At 35.1% G+C, this 16,902-nt stretch overlaps 2 protein-coding genes across 6 annotated transcripts; one reads left to right on the forward strand and one right to left on the reverse strand.

Annotated features, from left to right (window-relative positions):
• Nucleotides 1-235: 235 nt before the first annotated feature.
• Nucleotides 236-13,515, reverse strand: LOC147389621 (uncharacterized). Of its 4 annotated transcripts, XR_015170546.1 has the most exons (16): nt 13,355-13,515; nt 10,878-11,017; nt 10,653-10,783; nt 10,289-10,327; nt 10,063-10,155; nt 9,818-9,934; nt 8,756-8,851; nt 6,854-6,967; nt 6,153-6,206; nt 5,765-5,812; nt 3,915-4,065; nt 2,377-2,542; nt 1,400-1,469; nt 1,008-1,292; nt 641-702; nt 236-547 (listed from the first exon to the last, which is right to left on the reverse strand). XR_015170546.1 is itself a non-coding variant. In XM_086418049.1 (15 exons), the coding sequence occupies exons 2-14, from the start codon at nt 10,957-10,959 to the stop codon at nt 1,035-1,037; spliced, it is 1,419 nt and encodes a 472-aa protein (XP_086274175.1). In that variant the 5' UTR covers nt 10,960-11,017; nt 13,355-13,515; the 3' UTR covers nt 236-702; nt 1,008-1,034. The 4 variants fall into 4 exon arrangements, 3 of the variants coding, with proteins under 3 accessions (XP_086274175.1, XP_086274176.1, XP_086274177.1); XM_086418049.1 differs by having other exon boundaries at nt 236-702; XM_086418050.1 differs by lacking the exons at nt 236-547; nt 641-702; nt 13,355-13,515 and adding an exon at nt 12,640-12,706 and having other exon boundaries at nt 1,003-1,292.
• Nucleotides 13,516-14,700: 1,185 nt separating this feature from the next.
• Nucleotides 14,701-16,902, forward strand: NPQ6 (YCF20-like protein (DUF565)). Of its 2 annotated transcripts, none has more exons than XM_086419625.1 (3): nt 14,701-14,820; nt 15,215-15,257; nt 16,229-16,902. In XM_086419625.1, the coding sequence occupies exon 3, from the start codon at nt 16,264-16,266 to the stop codon at nt 16,729-16,731; it is 468 nt and encodes a 155-aa protein (XP_086275751.1). In that variant the 5' UTR covers nt 14,701-14,820; nt 15,215-15,257; nt 16,229-16,263; the 3' UTR covers nt 16,732-16,902. The 2 variants fall into 2 exon arrangements, with proteins under 2 accessions (XP_086275751.1, XP_086275750.1); XM_086419624.1 differs by having other exon boundaries at nt 15,215-15,253.

Genomic DNA, 16,902 nt, shown 5'->3' on the forward strand with positions numbered 1-16,902 from the left:
GATGGGGCCCACCAATGAAATCGAATCAGATGGATACAAATTACATACCTTCTTAGACTTGATATAATCATGGTTAAAAATTTTGTTTCGTTTTGGTTTGTCTTGGCCGAAATGTTTCGGATTTTCAACTTTTTGAAACGAAGTATCATTGGCATTGGTAATCGAGGAAACATTCATTTTTTAGTTCAAAATTTTTATTTTCTCTTGTCTATCTAATAGATGTAAAACAGGAGTATGAGAAATAAAGATCTGAGAAATCCCTGTATTTTCAAATTAATTATAAGTCCCTCGACTTGGGCATCCTCTGAAAAATCTTTTTAATTATTTCAAATGTTTCATATATGTTTCGGTTTTTGATAAACACGAAACATCGAGACAAAACAATATTTTAAACCTTGGATCTAATCAGGCCCCTAAATGGATTCAGACACGATTGATCCAAAACCGATCTGATAGGTTATTGAATCAGGTCCTTATTAGCTTGGATCCTTATCAGAACCCAAATCCTCAACAGCAGTCCAAGCCCTTCTTAGCAATGTTTCTTGATCTGTACTACAATATCCCATTCAGTCAAGCATCAAGGCAGATCCTTCAGGTTTCCAGGCCAACTGTCCTGACTGGTTTTTACATATAATCTCAGCAGTTTAAAATTATCATAGCCATGAGAAGGGGAAAACCCATGAGAGATTATTTTGTTGAAACCTGCAACATAATGGAGGCTTACATTAAATTGCATGATAAAGTTCAATTTATCATCGTCGTTGTATTTTTTTTTTTTTTATATAATTAATAATCTAAAAAGAGCTCAAACTATATCCCCCGAAGGGGGTGTGCCACTAAAATGATACACGATAAATTTGCAATCAATGATCAGTCTCTTCTTTCATGAACATAAGGATTTACGCTGGTCCCATGAAATGGAGAACCAAAAAATTGGAAGAAACATTTCAGGCAAAAATATGGAGGAAGGTAAGAAAAATGAATTATAACATTGATGGAGAAGATACCCAAGGGGGTTGGGCTGTTTGGTCTATTTATACATTGTGGTTGGTGGAGCCAAGTAACTTGTCTTCCTCCATTGGGATGTCACCCATAGCGAGCTGCGAGTTTGGCCTGTAAGTCATCTTATTCCACTCATTATCCACTCGGAAGAAAACCCATTGGAAGCGGCGGAGCATCTCCAAGAATGTGATGGCGAATACGGTCAAATAATTATGGCGGAGATGGGCAGACAGCTTGTATGTCCACGTGCAGCGGAGGATCAAATTGCTTAATATCGCCCAATAAAAAACCTGCAACCAAGTATGCATATGGGATTATTTACAGAACATGGCCTAATTTTTGCAAAATCAAGAAGATAAACCAAAAAAAAAGAGTAGTGCACTGTGCAAAATCTTACCCATTGGCGTCCATGTAATAGGTTCGACCAGAAATTTGGGTTTCTAAACTTAAAAATCCGGGAGGACCCGCTGTCAAAGAAAAGAAATATCAGATCATAAATAACGTAAAGATAACATGATGCCGGGTTGTGCATCATCATCATCTAAGCCTTGTCCCAAAATCTAGGGTCAGTCAAATGAATCTTTTCCCATCTTATGTTAATTTAAATGTGTTCATATCCACTCAATCTCATGTCTTGTTTGGTCTTCCTCTGTTCCTTCGTAACCTTCAACTTGCACATTCCTTCTAACCAAGGCTGTTAACGGTTCTCATTACACAAGACTGAACCATCTCAATTAACTTTCCCTTAGTTTATCACCAATTATAACTATCACTACATTTTCATGAATGAGATGATTTTTAATTTTATCTTTCTTAGTTTTTCCACTTAATATTCTCAACTATGAACCTGTCGTTTCTTGAAGGCCCAACATTCAGCTCCATAAAGCATATTGGATTGTACTACTAATAAAATTATCCTTCTAATTTGATTGGGATGGCATTGGGCACATACCTAGACCTGGGTTATTTTCTATTACCATATTCCTTGCATCTGAGTCAGAGATGTGCACATATTAAAGACACAAATTGAAGTTTTCTACCTAGAAATTAGAATATTTCTAGGTTAAAGACTAGCTAATCTGATTATCATAGTTATCCTACTTGGACATTATTTTGAGCCATCCACCATATCTTTTCAGATTATGCAAATGAACACCATTGTTAGATCATCTTTGAGGAATGAGTTCTGACATAAGGAATAATAAGGCCCACCCATCCAAAAAATGTGAATCAAGGTTTCATTTGATGAACATGTCATCATGAACAAAAATATAAAACTGATAATATAGTGCAAGGTCAACTGACAAGTGTCCAACACAAACTTCAAATCTTACATGCTATCTATCATGTGGTGAAAAGAAAATTCTCACATACCTCAAATCCCAATCTCGGGTAACATCCCAGTAAAATGAATATAGTGAATTTATGACACTTGAGAGAAGCCAGAGGGGGCGATAAATACGTGTCCAACTATCAGGGAAGACATGATATTTAAGGGCCGATAGAAAAATCACTGGGACTGCCGTCGAATATTTTAAGGCTGAAAACCACATGCAATTAAAGTTATTCGTTGTCATCAAAGGTAACGATGTTTGTGCTAGAATGCAATAAACATGGCAAGAAAAAGTTAACCATGGATCCAAATAGTCCATGTGAAGAAGTTGGGTTGGACTAATTAGCATAAATGTGAAAAGGCTAATGTCATAGCAATTTGTGTGCGAGCATGCATTTGTAGACATTGGTTTATTATACACATTTTTGCTGTTTAAAACTTTAAATACGAAAAAGCCAAGCACTGAGCATACATATCTTTAAATATATATATATAGGGAAATGTTTGGCACCCTACGCTTTACCCTACACTTTACCCTACATGTTTTGTCCTACATGGGTTAGAAGTTTTGGAATTGGCTGATTTTTGGTGAGGATGATCTCTACAGGTAGAAGATCCTCCTCACCAAAAATCAGCCCATTCTGAAATTTCTAGCCCCATGTTCACTAGTTGAAAAATCGTGAACTGTCCATTTTTTGTAAACCATTTTTGATGGGGTTAGAAGTTTTGGAATGGGCTGATTTTTGGTGAGGATGATCTCCTCATCATAGAGATCATCCTCACCAAAAATCAGCCTATTTCAACACTTCTAACCCATGTAGGACAAAACACATAGGGTACAGCGTAGGGTAAAGGGTAGGGTGTCAAACGGGACCCATATATATATATATATATATATGTACTTATATATTCATCCACAAATTTTTAAACATTATTTGTTGCTTACGTATATATGTTCATCCACGATTTTTTAAACATTATTTATTAACAGTATGTGGGTCACCGATGAAAATGAGTTGAGTGCCAATCATATTAATAAAGCCCAATCCAGCACAAGTCCATCTGGACATAAACTTTGAGACAACAGTTGATAGGGCTAGCAGTTTAAAAATGACCAATTTTTGCAGGGATGATCACCATGGTGAGATCACGTTCACCAAAAATCAGTCATCAAATGATCTCCATGTGGATCCTTCAGATCCATGTAAATATTACGTGTGTGTGAGTGTGTGTCCAAACTCTAATTTCCCAACTTCAACTTTTCATGAGGTTAGTAGGAATGGGTACAATAGACTGATTTTTGTAATGATGGCCCCTTCGTGCAGACAACTCAAGACAAGGGTTGATTATCTAACATGATCTCCATGTTGGGTTTGGATACGATCACAGATGCTGTCTGAGAGAGCTATCACTTGGCATGAACTATCCATTAAATAACTTCTGAAACTATATAATCAAGCTTGATTGCAACTTACTAGGAACAATGGATAGCCAATGAATGCAAAAAATCATGATCAATACCTATAAAAATTACCATAAAAAGTTCGAACGAGAATCATAAGTTTCCAAGAAATTTTACCATTCAAAAGGGTTGTCTTTTCTCTAGTATCCTTATATTGTCGAAGACATTGGAAGAAACGGCACATGTAAGGGAAAACAAGCACCAAAGGGATCGCAATGGAGTGACTACCACAGACGGAATCAGCTTCAAACCATGCAATTGTGGCAACCTGAATATTCAGTTGAAGATTGTTGTTTTAACTGACCAGAATATATGAATCATTATTAAGCAGAGTAGGGTTGTAATGGGGCAGCTACCTACAATGTATTAAATTTAGTGTCTATTTAGGTCGGCCTAGAAATGTTGCGGAAATATTTTAATTATTGTTGAAATTAATACAATTCTCAGATAAATGATGGAAATGTTGACGAAATTTCATTGGAACTTTAGTAAATGATAAAACATACATGAGAAAACACTCACAATTCATTAAACTAGAACAACCAATCACATTAAATGCGAAAATGAAGATCAATAATGCTCCACATTGGTGCAAGTATATGAGTGTTTGACACATTAACGTATAAAATATTTGCATAAATGAACAAATTATTTAATTACTACATTCATGCACATTGTATATTCATGCTTACGTGAACATATTAATATACATAAAATACATCAAAATAAGATGATACATAGATCCCTAACTACTCATAACTCATTTCTACTAATGAATGAACATTAGGTGTAATTTACAAGTGTTTTCTATAAGCAATTTATAATCTTAATGATTTTTATAATTTTATCAATATGTTCAAAATAAGCTTTTCAAAAATAAATAAATAAATATATATATGGGGACAGTTCAGCAGCCCTAAAGTTTGCCAAGTTTTGTGCCAAACATTTTTTGTAAATCACTTTTGATGGGGTTAGAAGTTTTGGAATAGGCTGATTTTTTGTGAGGATGATCTCTACGGTGAAGAGATCATCCTCACAAAAAATCAGCTCATTTTGAAACTTCTAACCCTAGTTTACAAGTTGAAGAATCGTGGACCGTCCAAATTTTGTAAATCACTTTTGATGGGGTTAGAAGTTTTTGAATAGGCTGATTTTTGGTGAGGATGATCTCCTCATCATAGAGATCATCCTCACAAAAAATCAGCTCATTCCAAAGCTTCTAACCCATATTTTGAAAAATGTTTGGCACCAAACTTGGCAAACTTTAGGGCTGCTGAACTGTCCCCATATATATATATATAGATATATGTTTTGGTGTTATTTTACTATTTATCAAAATATTTCTAGAGAAATATTACAGTTTCATAACTAATTTTATTCTTTTGTTCAAAATTTCCTATTAACCGGATATTTCATGAAATGAATAGTGATTTCCACCAAAACAAATAATCGGTTAAATTTCGTGTTAAACCTTATGGCAATGGAAATACTTTAAATATTTTGTAGAAATGTGTTAAAATTTAATACTATGAGTGCCAATATACCAAACACGACCAATTAGTTATAGGGCCTAGTGGACAGTGATCAGTATTGGCGTGTTGGACCGAATGTCTAAACCTGAATAATTCAGTCAAAATATATAAGGTAAATTGGGTTCATGTTGACACCCCTTGAAAGAGGAAACAAGTATATAGAGATCAAAAGTCAAAACAGGAGGAATTTGCGGAGATACAAAATAGTAAAGAGAGAGATCTCCATCAAATATCAGGAGCAAATCTAACAATGAAGGTAAGTCATATAACAAATGCTGCTTATAGGCTGCAGAACTTGAAATTTATGTGGAGATAATAGTAACTGGAAGCAATTCAAAATCCTAGTCTCCCGCAAAGAATCATAGTAAAGTCTAGCTAGCAGTCAGGAAAAAACAAGAACTTTCTATGGAAAGATGTTAAAAATTTTAAACTAACCTGTCTATGAACCATTCGACAAACAGAACGCTCCAAATCTGAAAACACCTGCATACGGTCATCACCAATTACAAGCAGTACCAAGAGAGAATACAAACAAGTGAAACAATTAGTTTAAGACCAGAGTACCATGCTAAAGTTAGGTTCTTTAAGATCCCAAATTAACAAAACATTAACAGTTGTACCAAAGTAGAAAATGAGGACAAATTCAACTAGAGATAAGCTTTTCTAAAATATCATGTCAAAATTCCTAAAACCAAAATGGTTAAGATCTTAATGGAATTCAACTGTAGGACATGTTTGACTGCAAGCATGATTTTTTATGATATGCATTAAAAGAAGAGGTAATGTCAGTTGAAAAAGCAGAATCAATGACTGAGAAGTATACCTTCGCCATGGAGGTTAGGATATCAGCCAAGAAAAAGTCAGAAAATGTTATTGCCTGTATTCACCAAAGATCAATCAATTTACATTACAATACAAAGCTTCCCTATATTCTCCAAGAAATTAAAAAATATTTCATTACTACTAAAAGTATTTATTAATTAAGCAAGAAACTAAAACACCAACTCTTACTCGGGCAGCTTGAGTAATTTTAGCAACAAGGACAGAAGGGGTATTCAAGAAATCAAAGTAATTAATCGAAAGTGGGAACAATTTATTTAATTAATACATCTCAAATGATGTTAAAATTAAGAGTTAAATCTGTGATTGGATTGAATTGGTTAACCATCGACCAAGATTTTCCCAAAACCTATCAACGCATGCCAATTTGTTGGGGTCCATCAAGGCAACCTACTCTGAAAAGTCAAGCTAGCAAGCCAACTAGACAAAGGAGCAACCTACTCTGACAAGTCAAGCTAGCACGCCAACTTGACCAAGAAGGGAGGCTAGCAAGCACCTTGATGGAGAAGTGAGTTTCCTTGGTGAAATATTTATTTTGCCTTGTTCAAGTCTCAGAAAATACATTCACTGAATTAATCAAAGCTCAATAAAGTTCAAGTGTTATCTGCAAATGTTTTCTTACAAAACAAAAGGGGGAAGAAAAAAAGATGGAACACAATTAAATATTATCAAATGGAAACTTGCCTGTAATGGGAGTACTATCCGCCAAAGTGTCCTTAACAAGTAGTAGCGAGATGATAAATAAAAAATATCAAAAGGGAATATGAGAACCATTGCAACAGCGACATACAAGAGTACCTGTGAGGTTAACATTAAAGGGTTAAACATGTTTCATCTGGCCCACTAGGAAAGAAACCAGGAAGTAGAATGCTGACACACCTTGCATGGTCTTGAGCATGATAAAAAGTCAACGAAGTACATCAGCTACTAGACCATAGAGGGTATAAACTTAAAATATGCATTATTAATATGCAGTATTTACTAGTTAAAATAGTTGTATTTTAGTTGGTTCATATCTCAAAATTATCTGAAGTGCATACCATCTCACCGTATCTCCTACTCATGATCATCTTCACATCCTAGCATTCAACTACTTCCAAGAAAATACTTGGTTCTTGATGCAAGTGAATCATCGTTCCATTTAGAAACTAACAAGAGTTTTTTAATCAATAGAAAAGTTGTTCCTTGCAGACCCCAATAATTGGGATAAAGAAACAATGATGAGGAAGGTTAGAGTTGTTCGACACTATAGATACATATATAAACCCATAAAATTATAGACCCATTGAACTAAGGAAACTCACTCAAATCCATTAATTTAAATCAATAAAAAATCCTCAACTAATAAGACACTCCAGGTTCTACACCCATTTTTGTGTCTCTAACCACTCTAAGTCTCTCTTGAGGGTACGTCATTACATCATTGAAGATTAGTGATATCCCACTCCATTACATTAGTCTGAGTGCTGTGAAGCTATATCGAAGAATACCATATCTTCTTTCTTTGTCTGAATAATTCATCTAGAACCTTGTTTCATCTCATTCTAAATTACTCCAAAGACTACAAGTTCAAACCAGATTGTTCCACCATCCTGTTCTGACATGGTGAGGTATCCATGGAAATCTATTCTGGAATCAAAGGCAAACAACTTGGGGATTAGAACGACTCCAAGATGATTATTTCTGGTGCAAACAAGGAGGCAAGGCATTAATGTAAGCCACGGCACAGAGACTAAAGATATGTGCTAGCTCAATTGGTAGGGATACTACCACACCCATAACACAAGGTCACGAGTCCAATTCCTCGTCACCAAAAAGGACAAGGATGTAAGTCATTCAGTCTGATTTCCAAAAATTATTACTGGCTGCAAACTAGGAGGTTATCTCTTTCCATGTTCACTTGCAGCAAAAAAGAAGAATGTTGTGATTCTCTTAATTGCAAATATTTGCTTGAGATACAAACTTGCATGGATGTTTTCTGCTAGAGCTATTTACTGGAATAAAGAGTCAAACAGCAAACATTGATTCGCATGGTAAACAGTTTGTAGTAGCAGGTAAGCCTCAAGGCTGTTACCGTCTGTAAAGAAAATTGCCAACCTTGAGGTGCACCATTTGTCTGAATCATGGATTAAGTCTCAGTACCAAGGTATGTCTCAGTCAGTTAAAAATCGAGACAAGGCCAAGATAAAGTGAGACAAAACCAGGACCCCCCATTGAATCATTCTTGTCACATCTAAGACCGTCTTGTCCAAGACAATCCGAGACACGACTTTATTACTAGTATACCACTCAGAACCATAAACTTGATATTTGTATGTCATAAGGGGGACTCATCATGACAAGTATCCCAATGTACTTCAAACTTAAGTGTACACTGTTTCAGTATTTAGGAGAAAGTGAATCTAGTGCGAAAACTTGTAGTAGTTATTGAAAAGAAATGGCATCACATGTCCACAACAAATCAAATGCAAACTATTACTGCAAATAAAAGATTAACAATAGAAAAGAGACACTGGAGGGAAAAAAATCATTCGGTACCCAAAAACATTCATCAGTAATCATTAAGAGAGGAAGTAGATATTACACTGGTTGTGATGCAGCCAGTGTTACTTCTCCATGAGAATAAAGATAAAGGTATGCTGTCATGCTGGTTGGAACAAATATTGTCATCCAAGTGGCACACTGCAAAATTCAAAATGGCAAATGCAAGTTAATTCCCAACATATATGTGTTAAGTCTATAACAAGCATTACACTAATCACTTATCTAGAGTAAAAGCTAAATATTTACAACCATAAATTTAACACCTAAGCAATAGGGTATGAAACACGTGGGTCGGACCCGAGATCCAATCTGATTCATACCTGTCTTATCAGGTTTGGATCTTTGCAATGAGGCCTGCTTTGAATTCAGGCAGTATTGTTTTTTTTCTAAATAACACAGGGTATCCCACATCCCTTTTGGAACGGGACTAGTCGCATGCCCCAACCCCATGGAAGTTTCCCAACATACAACAGGGTAAGTCAGGAGGTCCACCAGGTTCGAACACACAACCGGAAAAAAAAGAAGGTGAAAATCATGGGCATTAAATTAAAGAAACTGCCTCAGCTTGGTGGGAATCTCTACAAGTTTGAAGTAGACAAATGGGCAAACCACACTGAGGAGACATGAAAATAATAAACTAACTACCACACTCAAATATATATAAGATAGATTAAGCAAGGTCAGCAATGCAAAAAAATAAAAATAAAAAATAAAAGTTGGGTAATAGATATGTATCTGCAAGCATTTAATACTTTTTTTTTTGAGAAGTACAAGCATTTAATACTTAAAATAATTTCTCAAAACCTAATAAAAAATTTATAGCACCATATGGATATACTAATCGGCCTACTATTAGATAATAAAACAAAATTAGGCCCAGTAAGTCCCATGGCATGCCATGATAAAAAAAAGGTTAACTAAGCAGTACAAGGCATCACATGTCAGCTTAAGTTGGCTTTACAAGTTTGAAAGACACATTAACCAAGAAGTAGATCATACATGTCTTTAGAATTCAAGGAAAAATAATGTATCAACAAACAATTTCGGCAATGAACAATGAGAGGATAACTATCGAATCAGTGCATTAGCTGTGAATATCAGTACCCTCCATATTTCTCTGTGTGTAAGGTGATTTTGATCAAGATCAAATACTTTTGCATAATTCACAGGTGTCTGAACAAAGAACCATAAATTCACTCCCCAGAGCCAAACCATCATTGTCTGCAAAAACCATAAATATAAGGTGAGAACAAGAAAATTGAAAAAAAAAAAATAAAGATCCAGAATATCTCCATAGTATGAGAACCTTGAATTACTTTAAATATGTGCAGCAGAGAAACATAACCTACCACAAGAAGCAAAGGATTATAATACAAAAAAACCTCATACAAAAATAGGTCCCGTAAGTCTGCACTCATTCTCATAACAGAATCCCAACCTATCTGCAGCATTAAGAAATATATCCAACTAAGAAAATATTGCTAAAGAGAATCAAAACCCACCATTTCATGAGCACATAAGTGAACAATTTCTAAATCTCGTGCGTAGTATAGAATAAAAGGGGTTAGAACTGACCTTGCAACAACTGAAACCCCAGATAAGAAACAGCAATACCTGGAAAATTAATCTCAATTAGACCTGTACCAATATTAATGGCTATGGGGAAAAATATCCACATAATATACCATGTTGCCAACGTATGAGAAATTGAATTTGGGAAAGACAGCCCATTCTTATCCTTACTTTCAATTGAGAAGCATTAAGGTCTTGAGTCCTTTTGAGAGCAAAGATATATATGTACATAATCATTAAAATCCTACCACTTATCCAGAGAATAATATGTGTACTTGATAGTGTAGGAAACACCATTCATTCTGCAAAAAATAAAGGAAAGAACTAAATAAAAAAGTGTTCCTTCTATATCATAAGAATCCCAAACCTTGAATCTCCATAAAAAAATTGGGGAAGGCATTATTGCAGGACTGATCGGTAAAGTTCCAGTCTTCATTTCATTTAAATCTACTGGATGCAGAAAATCTCCACCAACACTACTTGCCAGTTCACTTGAACCTAAAAGAAGCTCTAAAAATTAAATTTCTGCATACTGCATCCACCGAATGCATAATAGAAAATAAAGTATAGTCGCGTGTAAGATTTATATTACCTATTTCAGAGAAAACAGGCCTGCTACCAGAACGTCGTAGGAGAGGACTATTGGTAGAGATTGTTGGGGAATCCCCAAACATATGTGAACGTAGCAGGACAAGATAGCAGGCTTATATCTTTTTCTGCCTATAGTACAATCTGCAAGCAGAAAGGTATAGTGGAAACATCAAAAATAAAGAAACCTACAAGCAACAAGCCAAGGACATTAAAAGAGACCATAAGAAGTGAGGAGGTTTCCAAATAAAAGAACGATAATATTTTGAATTCTACATAGAATAATAAGACTTGCTAGCTGCAACCACGAGTATAGCAACTCAAGTTTGAAGTAGTCTAAACATGGATTAATCTGCTTACCCAAAAAATATATGGACTAACCTAGATAAGTAATTTAAATGTTGTAAATGAGATATATTATGACTGAAATATGATATTAATTTGTTGGGATAAGAGCATATTATCCCATTAGTCCATGGCTAGGACCTAGTTCAACAACCGTCTTTCATTCAAAGAACAATATTTCCACAAATTCCATTCCCAGTATGAGTATTTTATGCCTTCGCAGCGAAGTTACATAATCCACATACTGGTCTACACAACATTGCTTGCAAATGACAATATTTTATAGAATTAAGGGAGAAACTTCCTAATATGGACACTTATTTGCTACATTTGATTCACTCTAACAATGTATTCTAATGAAACTTTGGCAAATTAAAGTGAAAAAAAAGTCCTTATATATGCTTGGGTCCGGCTTACCCACCAAAGGACAACAAAGGAACCATGTACTGTGCATATACATAACTTACATAAACAGTTCATCAAAACTGTAAATTCTATGTGATCCATGTGCACCAAAGTTAACCTAAAGAACAAACATTTCTCTAAACTCTGTCATATTGTACAGAAGCCAGTCATAGACATGTTGATTTAATAATTGTAAAGAACTATGAATTTTTAGCCGGCCATGAATATTTGGGATAAGGTGGCTTTGTGGTTGTTAAAACACCTATGATTTCTAACCAGCATTACAATAAATACAGTTAAATAGTCCTCAATAATGAATTATTCTGCATGGACTCTACTAAAAGACCAAAATGCCTATGTTTTATGTGTGCTAGACTCCAAAACTCGGATGGACTATAGTAGGACGCTTCCGAATTCTTTTTTTTTCCTTGATATTGTAGATTACCATTTATTTTAAATTATGATTTTCCGACCTTTTAAATTGAAATTTTATTTGTAGAAAATATGACATTAAATATATGAAATCTTCGGTCTATATGTACGTGATACATATCGTGAGAAAACCAAAAAATCACCCATTTATTATCCTTTAAAAATAACTTACTCTTTTTTTAAGTTAATTAAAATATAATGTTGAGTCCATGAATCCTATTTTGTGTGTTTTGCTCAATCCCACATTTCGACACCCGTATTCAAATCCATGCAACATAGACCATAACCAATTCGATAAATGGAAGATATAGCTCCATACATAATTGAATGGAGGACAAATAGGATTCGTTTAGCCATCCCAAATTTTGGGACAAGGCTTCGATGATGATAGCCCATGACCTATTCTATATCCCACATACCCATAACTTCTCAGTGCGTACAAACAATTTCTAAAGAACATTATTATTATAGTTTGAATATGAATTCTATGATATAATACAAAACCCGTTATTTTATTATCAATGGGTAGCGAAATGACAACCAATATTAATCCGCATATCAATGTGTCAACAAAACGTACTCACCCTTTCCGATAGTCTAAATGACCATCATATTGTTTTGAAAAATCTGAACAACACCCCCCCCCCCTCCCCAACACTCACACACACACACACAAAAACAAAAAAATAATTAATCAATTAATTAATTAAAAATTAGAATAAAAATAAAATAAAATTCTTGCAAGATGACTAACAAGGGAAAACAAGCCACCTTCCACAATTAAGAATTTAAGAGAAATTTACCAATCCCACGCCATTAGAAAGATAAATCCTATATAATGTATCAAGATTGAACTATGATATGAGATTAAGGAAATCTGAGCATGAAAAGATTTAAACAACAGATCAAAAACAGATTCTTTATGAAAAAATGTTCAATCTTAAAAGTACATCAAATCGAAATCAAAGAAGGTAATAGGTATTAGGTCGATAAATGAAGATGGAGACGTCAATGCCGATGACACGGGTGAGTGCTAAGGTGCGCCAGGGTTGCAGATACCAATAATAAATCTTCAGAATTCAATCGATATTAGTTTTTCTATTATTTTTCGGATGAGTTGGGATAAATTGAAATTTAAAAAAAAAATGTCTTTAATTACAGAAAAGAAAAATGCTGAAAACAATTAAACTGGAAATATATATATATATACATATTATGATTAATCCTTTATTTGTTCGCTTTTACAGAACAAGAGAAGAATTTGATAATTTAAGAAATTTAAATAAATAATTCACTTACCTCGTCTTCTTCCTTCTCTTCCCTGGAATGAGAGAGAAAGAAAGAGAGGGAGTTGCAGATCTCAGGGTTTCGTTTCTTTTTCGAGTACGAAACTTTCTTAAATGACAAATTTGCCATTTTATAACGCCTTTTGTACGCGTGAGAATGAGTTGAAATCTGGACAAGAGACAAAGGAGGCCGAGTTAGGTTAAAACTCGGGAGGCTGTCGAAGCAACACATTGTCTTAGAAACTACTGCATTGTAGGTCAAATGGGTCATCAAGTATGTCCATTATTTTGTTGGGCCTCACATATCTCTCTCTCTCTCTTAAACAAACAAATGGGCCTAAAACTGGATTTCAATGATCCAAAAACTTGACATGGGATCAAGTTAGATGCATTAGACCCATACTCAATTCGACACATTGTAAAACAACTTTGAAGTCGTGGGTTCAAGTCCAGCTTACTCATAAAAAATAAAAAAAAGAATTAACCCCTAAGGGGTTGGCACAACGATAAAACTAGCGTCAGGGATTTGCTCATTCTAGTGATATATTCGAAATTGGGTCATAAGATACAACTGTAGAGATTATTTAAGAGTTAGTGATCTCGAGAAGACCAGAGCGAATATAGAATCATCATCCTTCTCCTCAAAGCATTATCCCAATGACTTTGGATCAAATAATAAATAATTGAATATTATTTGCACATGTAGAGATTTAAGTGAGCTATAGTAGTTAAAATGTCAAGCAAAAAAGATTAAACCTATGTGAGTGATGTGAGGTATGATGAGACCAAAATATAATATCGTAACCCAATTTGGTTTCGAGTGGAAAAGATTAATCCTTGAGATTATCTTCTTAATTAGAAAATTTGATAGAAATTTTTTTAAAAAAATATGAAGAATCTATAAATTATCTTTGTTGTGCTTCTTTCTTTATTGCATCCATAAGGAAAGATCCCAACAATTAGCTTTGGTTAAAAAGACGAAGTCACAGCTTGTGAATGGGATCTTATAATTATGCCTCTCTTTCACCATCCATAAAAATGCCTATACAATACAATCAAACATACCATATACATTTTGTAGGTTTTATTGGGCTTGTCAATGAATGGAGCAAACCAAAACCCGGGTTTTCTCGGGTCTTAATCGAATTTTAAACCAATGGGTTTATGGATCAAAAAGGTCCGATCACACCCATCAAACCTTATCAGGTATTGATTGAATGGGCCCATTGTTTTCAATCCATTGATAGAAAAGTCCAACTGATTTACATTTCTTACGGTCTCCAGCCCAACATTGTGGGCTCTCAACCATTCAGGTAGCCCATTGACCAATAGTCCAACGGTTCAATCTCCAAAGTCCTACCTATTTACATATGTTACCCTTTCTCTCTCTCTACTTGCTCTCTCCCTTCTCACTTCTGCAGGGACGTGCGTCGACTCGTTCTACAGCCCCACTCGCTATAAGCAGTCGTGACTCGTGAGGTAAACCCTCTCTCTCTCTCTCGATTTCTCAATTTTGGTAACTAAAACGCAGACCGACTCATAGTTCCAAACAGGGTTATTAGGTCAAAAACCAAAGCTCAAACCTTGTAGGTAAGAGTTTTCGAATCCCTCAAGAAAAACTAGGTGAAATACTGATGGGTTTCTCTGTATTTCTACTCATTAAGATAATTTGCACACTAAAATCTGAATTGGACCGACTAAAGAGTGCTCAATTCAGAGAAGAAGAGAAATGGGTCATCCGTCCCTCTTCATTTGTGTTCTCATTTAAGGATTTAGTGTCATCTTGAAAATGGATTTTTAAGGTTCTTAAAATCGGGTGTTTTAGCTAATTAAATTCAAGAGTTCCTGATTCTTCAGTTCTATTGTTTCTCAGGTTGCTCTTGCATTGAACTGCAGTTAGCTCCCAAAAGAGGCAAGTAAGAAAAAAAAAATCATTTTTGAATTTAGCATGCCTGATAATATTCTTGTTGAATTCCCATATGGGTTTCTGCGTCTTCTTTTGTTTTGATGATTTTATTGTAAATGTCTTTTAAAAAACTGCTTTTTTATGCAATTGTTGATTGGTTCAATAATCAATATTGGAGAAATTCAGGCTTAGACCCATAGCTCAGTTGGTTTGACACATTGCAAAACAACTTTGAGGTCTTGGGTTCAAGTCCAACTTACCCATTAATAATAAAAAAAAGAGAATAATGCTGAAGTGACCTCAGGCTGGAAACTCATATCGCACTTCTTGACGTGAAAGTGTATGGGAACCATAGATGCTTTTCATCAAGTTACAGGTGAAAAAGCATCTATGGTTCCTATCTACTTTCATCTCAAGAAGTGTGATACGAGGTTCCAGCTTGAGGTCACTCTAGCATGACTCTAAAGAAAATATTGGAGAAATTCAAGTCTTTTAGTAACTAAGCCACCAATTTTTTAACACTGTTGATCTCTTGTAGTATAAAAGATATAAATGAAAGATGGAAAGAAATATATGGATGAACTTTAGTGTTGTTCAGTTGGTCCCATGTAGAGCATAAGCAGTCCTATTTCGCCAGTCCACTCTTCCTTGGCCTAAGACCATCTCTACTTAAACCAAAAAAAAAAAATTCTTTTTTTTTTTATTATAAACTGGGGGAAATTTTAGGGTGCCAATCAATGGGTATTGGAAATAGACCAAAAAAATCATATTTTTTGGATAATCAACCATCTGACTAATTATATCTGTTAGATGATTGTATGAAAGTTCGATGTATCTTTTATTAAACATACAAACTCTGTAGTTACTGAGTGTGTTGCTTGCTTGTGCATCAGAATATTATTTTCTCACCAAGAGTAAGTCTATAATTCTATTTCATTATATTGGGTCGCGCTGAAGTTTTAATTCTCTTGTTTTTCATAGAGCCCTTCGATTGTCATCCCATTATAAGATCTTCCATGTCAGGCGGGTTGAGTTTAATCTCTCCATGTCTTATAAACCTCAGCTTAAGTACTAAGACTAGGGCTTCAGTCGGCAGACGCAGAGTGTTCACATCGAGATCTTTGCCTGGATATCTTAGCATCCGAGCTGTACAAGAGAATGAGGGGCCTCGGAGGCTGGTTGACGTAATTCGGTTCTTGCCTGAGCTCTCGAGGAACTACTTCAAAAGTCCTTCAAGGAGGGCACTATTTGGAGGGATCTCCCTATTGGGTGGGTTTTATGTGGCACAGACCATCTCTTTATCATTCGGAGCTTTAGGAGTGAACGATGTGATTGCTGCAGTCGTGTGTGTTCTACTCACAGAGTATGTGACTAGATTTTATTACAGCCGCCCCAAGGTAACCTTCCCACTTGCTTTACTCAACAATTTTAAGATGGGGTTCACCTATGGCCTCTTCATAGACGCTTTCAAGCTTGCAAGTTGAGTTTGAAAAAAAAATGGCTACTCAAGAGCACCAATTTGTTCCTATCTTCTATTGTGATGTTCTAAGAAGAAACACACTTATCCATTGCAATCCTTTCCTAATTGCCTTGTACATAGAATCAATCAATGTTACATTCGCTTTCGTTCTTGCTAGTATATAACTCGTTTTGTA

The sequence above is a fragment of the Akebia trifoliata genome, chromosome 12 (assembly GCF_017979445.1).
Source record: "Akebia trifoliata isolate Shusen 1 chromosome 12, ASM1797944v1, whole genome shotgun sequence".
In the NCBI taxonomy this organism is placed as follows: domain Eukaryota; kingdom Viridiplantae; phylum Streptophyta; class Magnoliopsida; order Ranunculales; family Lardizabalaceae; genus Akebia; species Akebia trifoliata.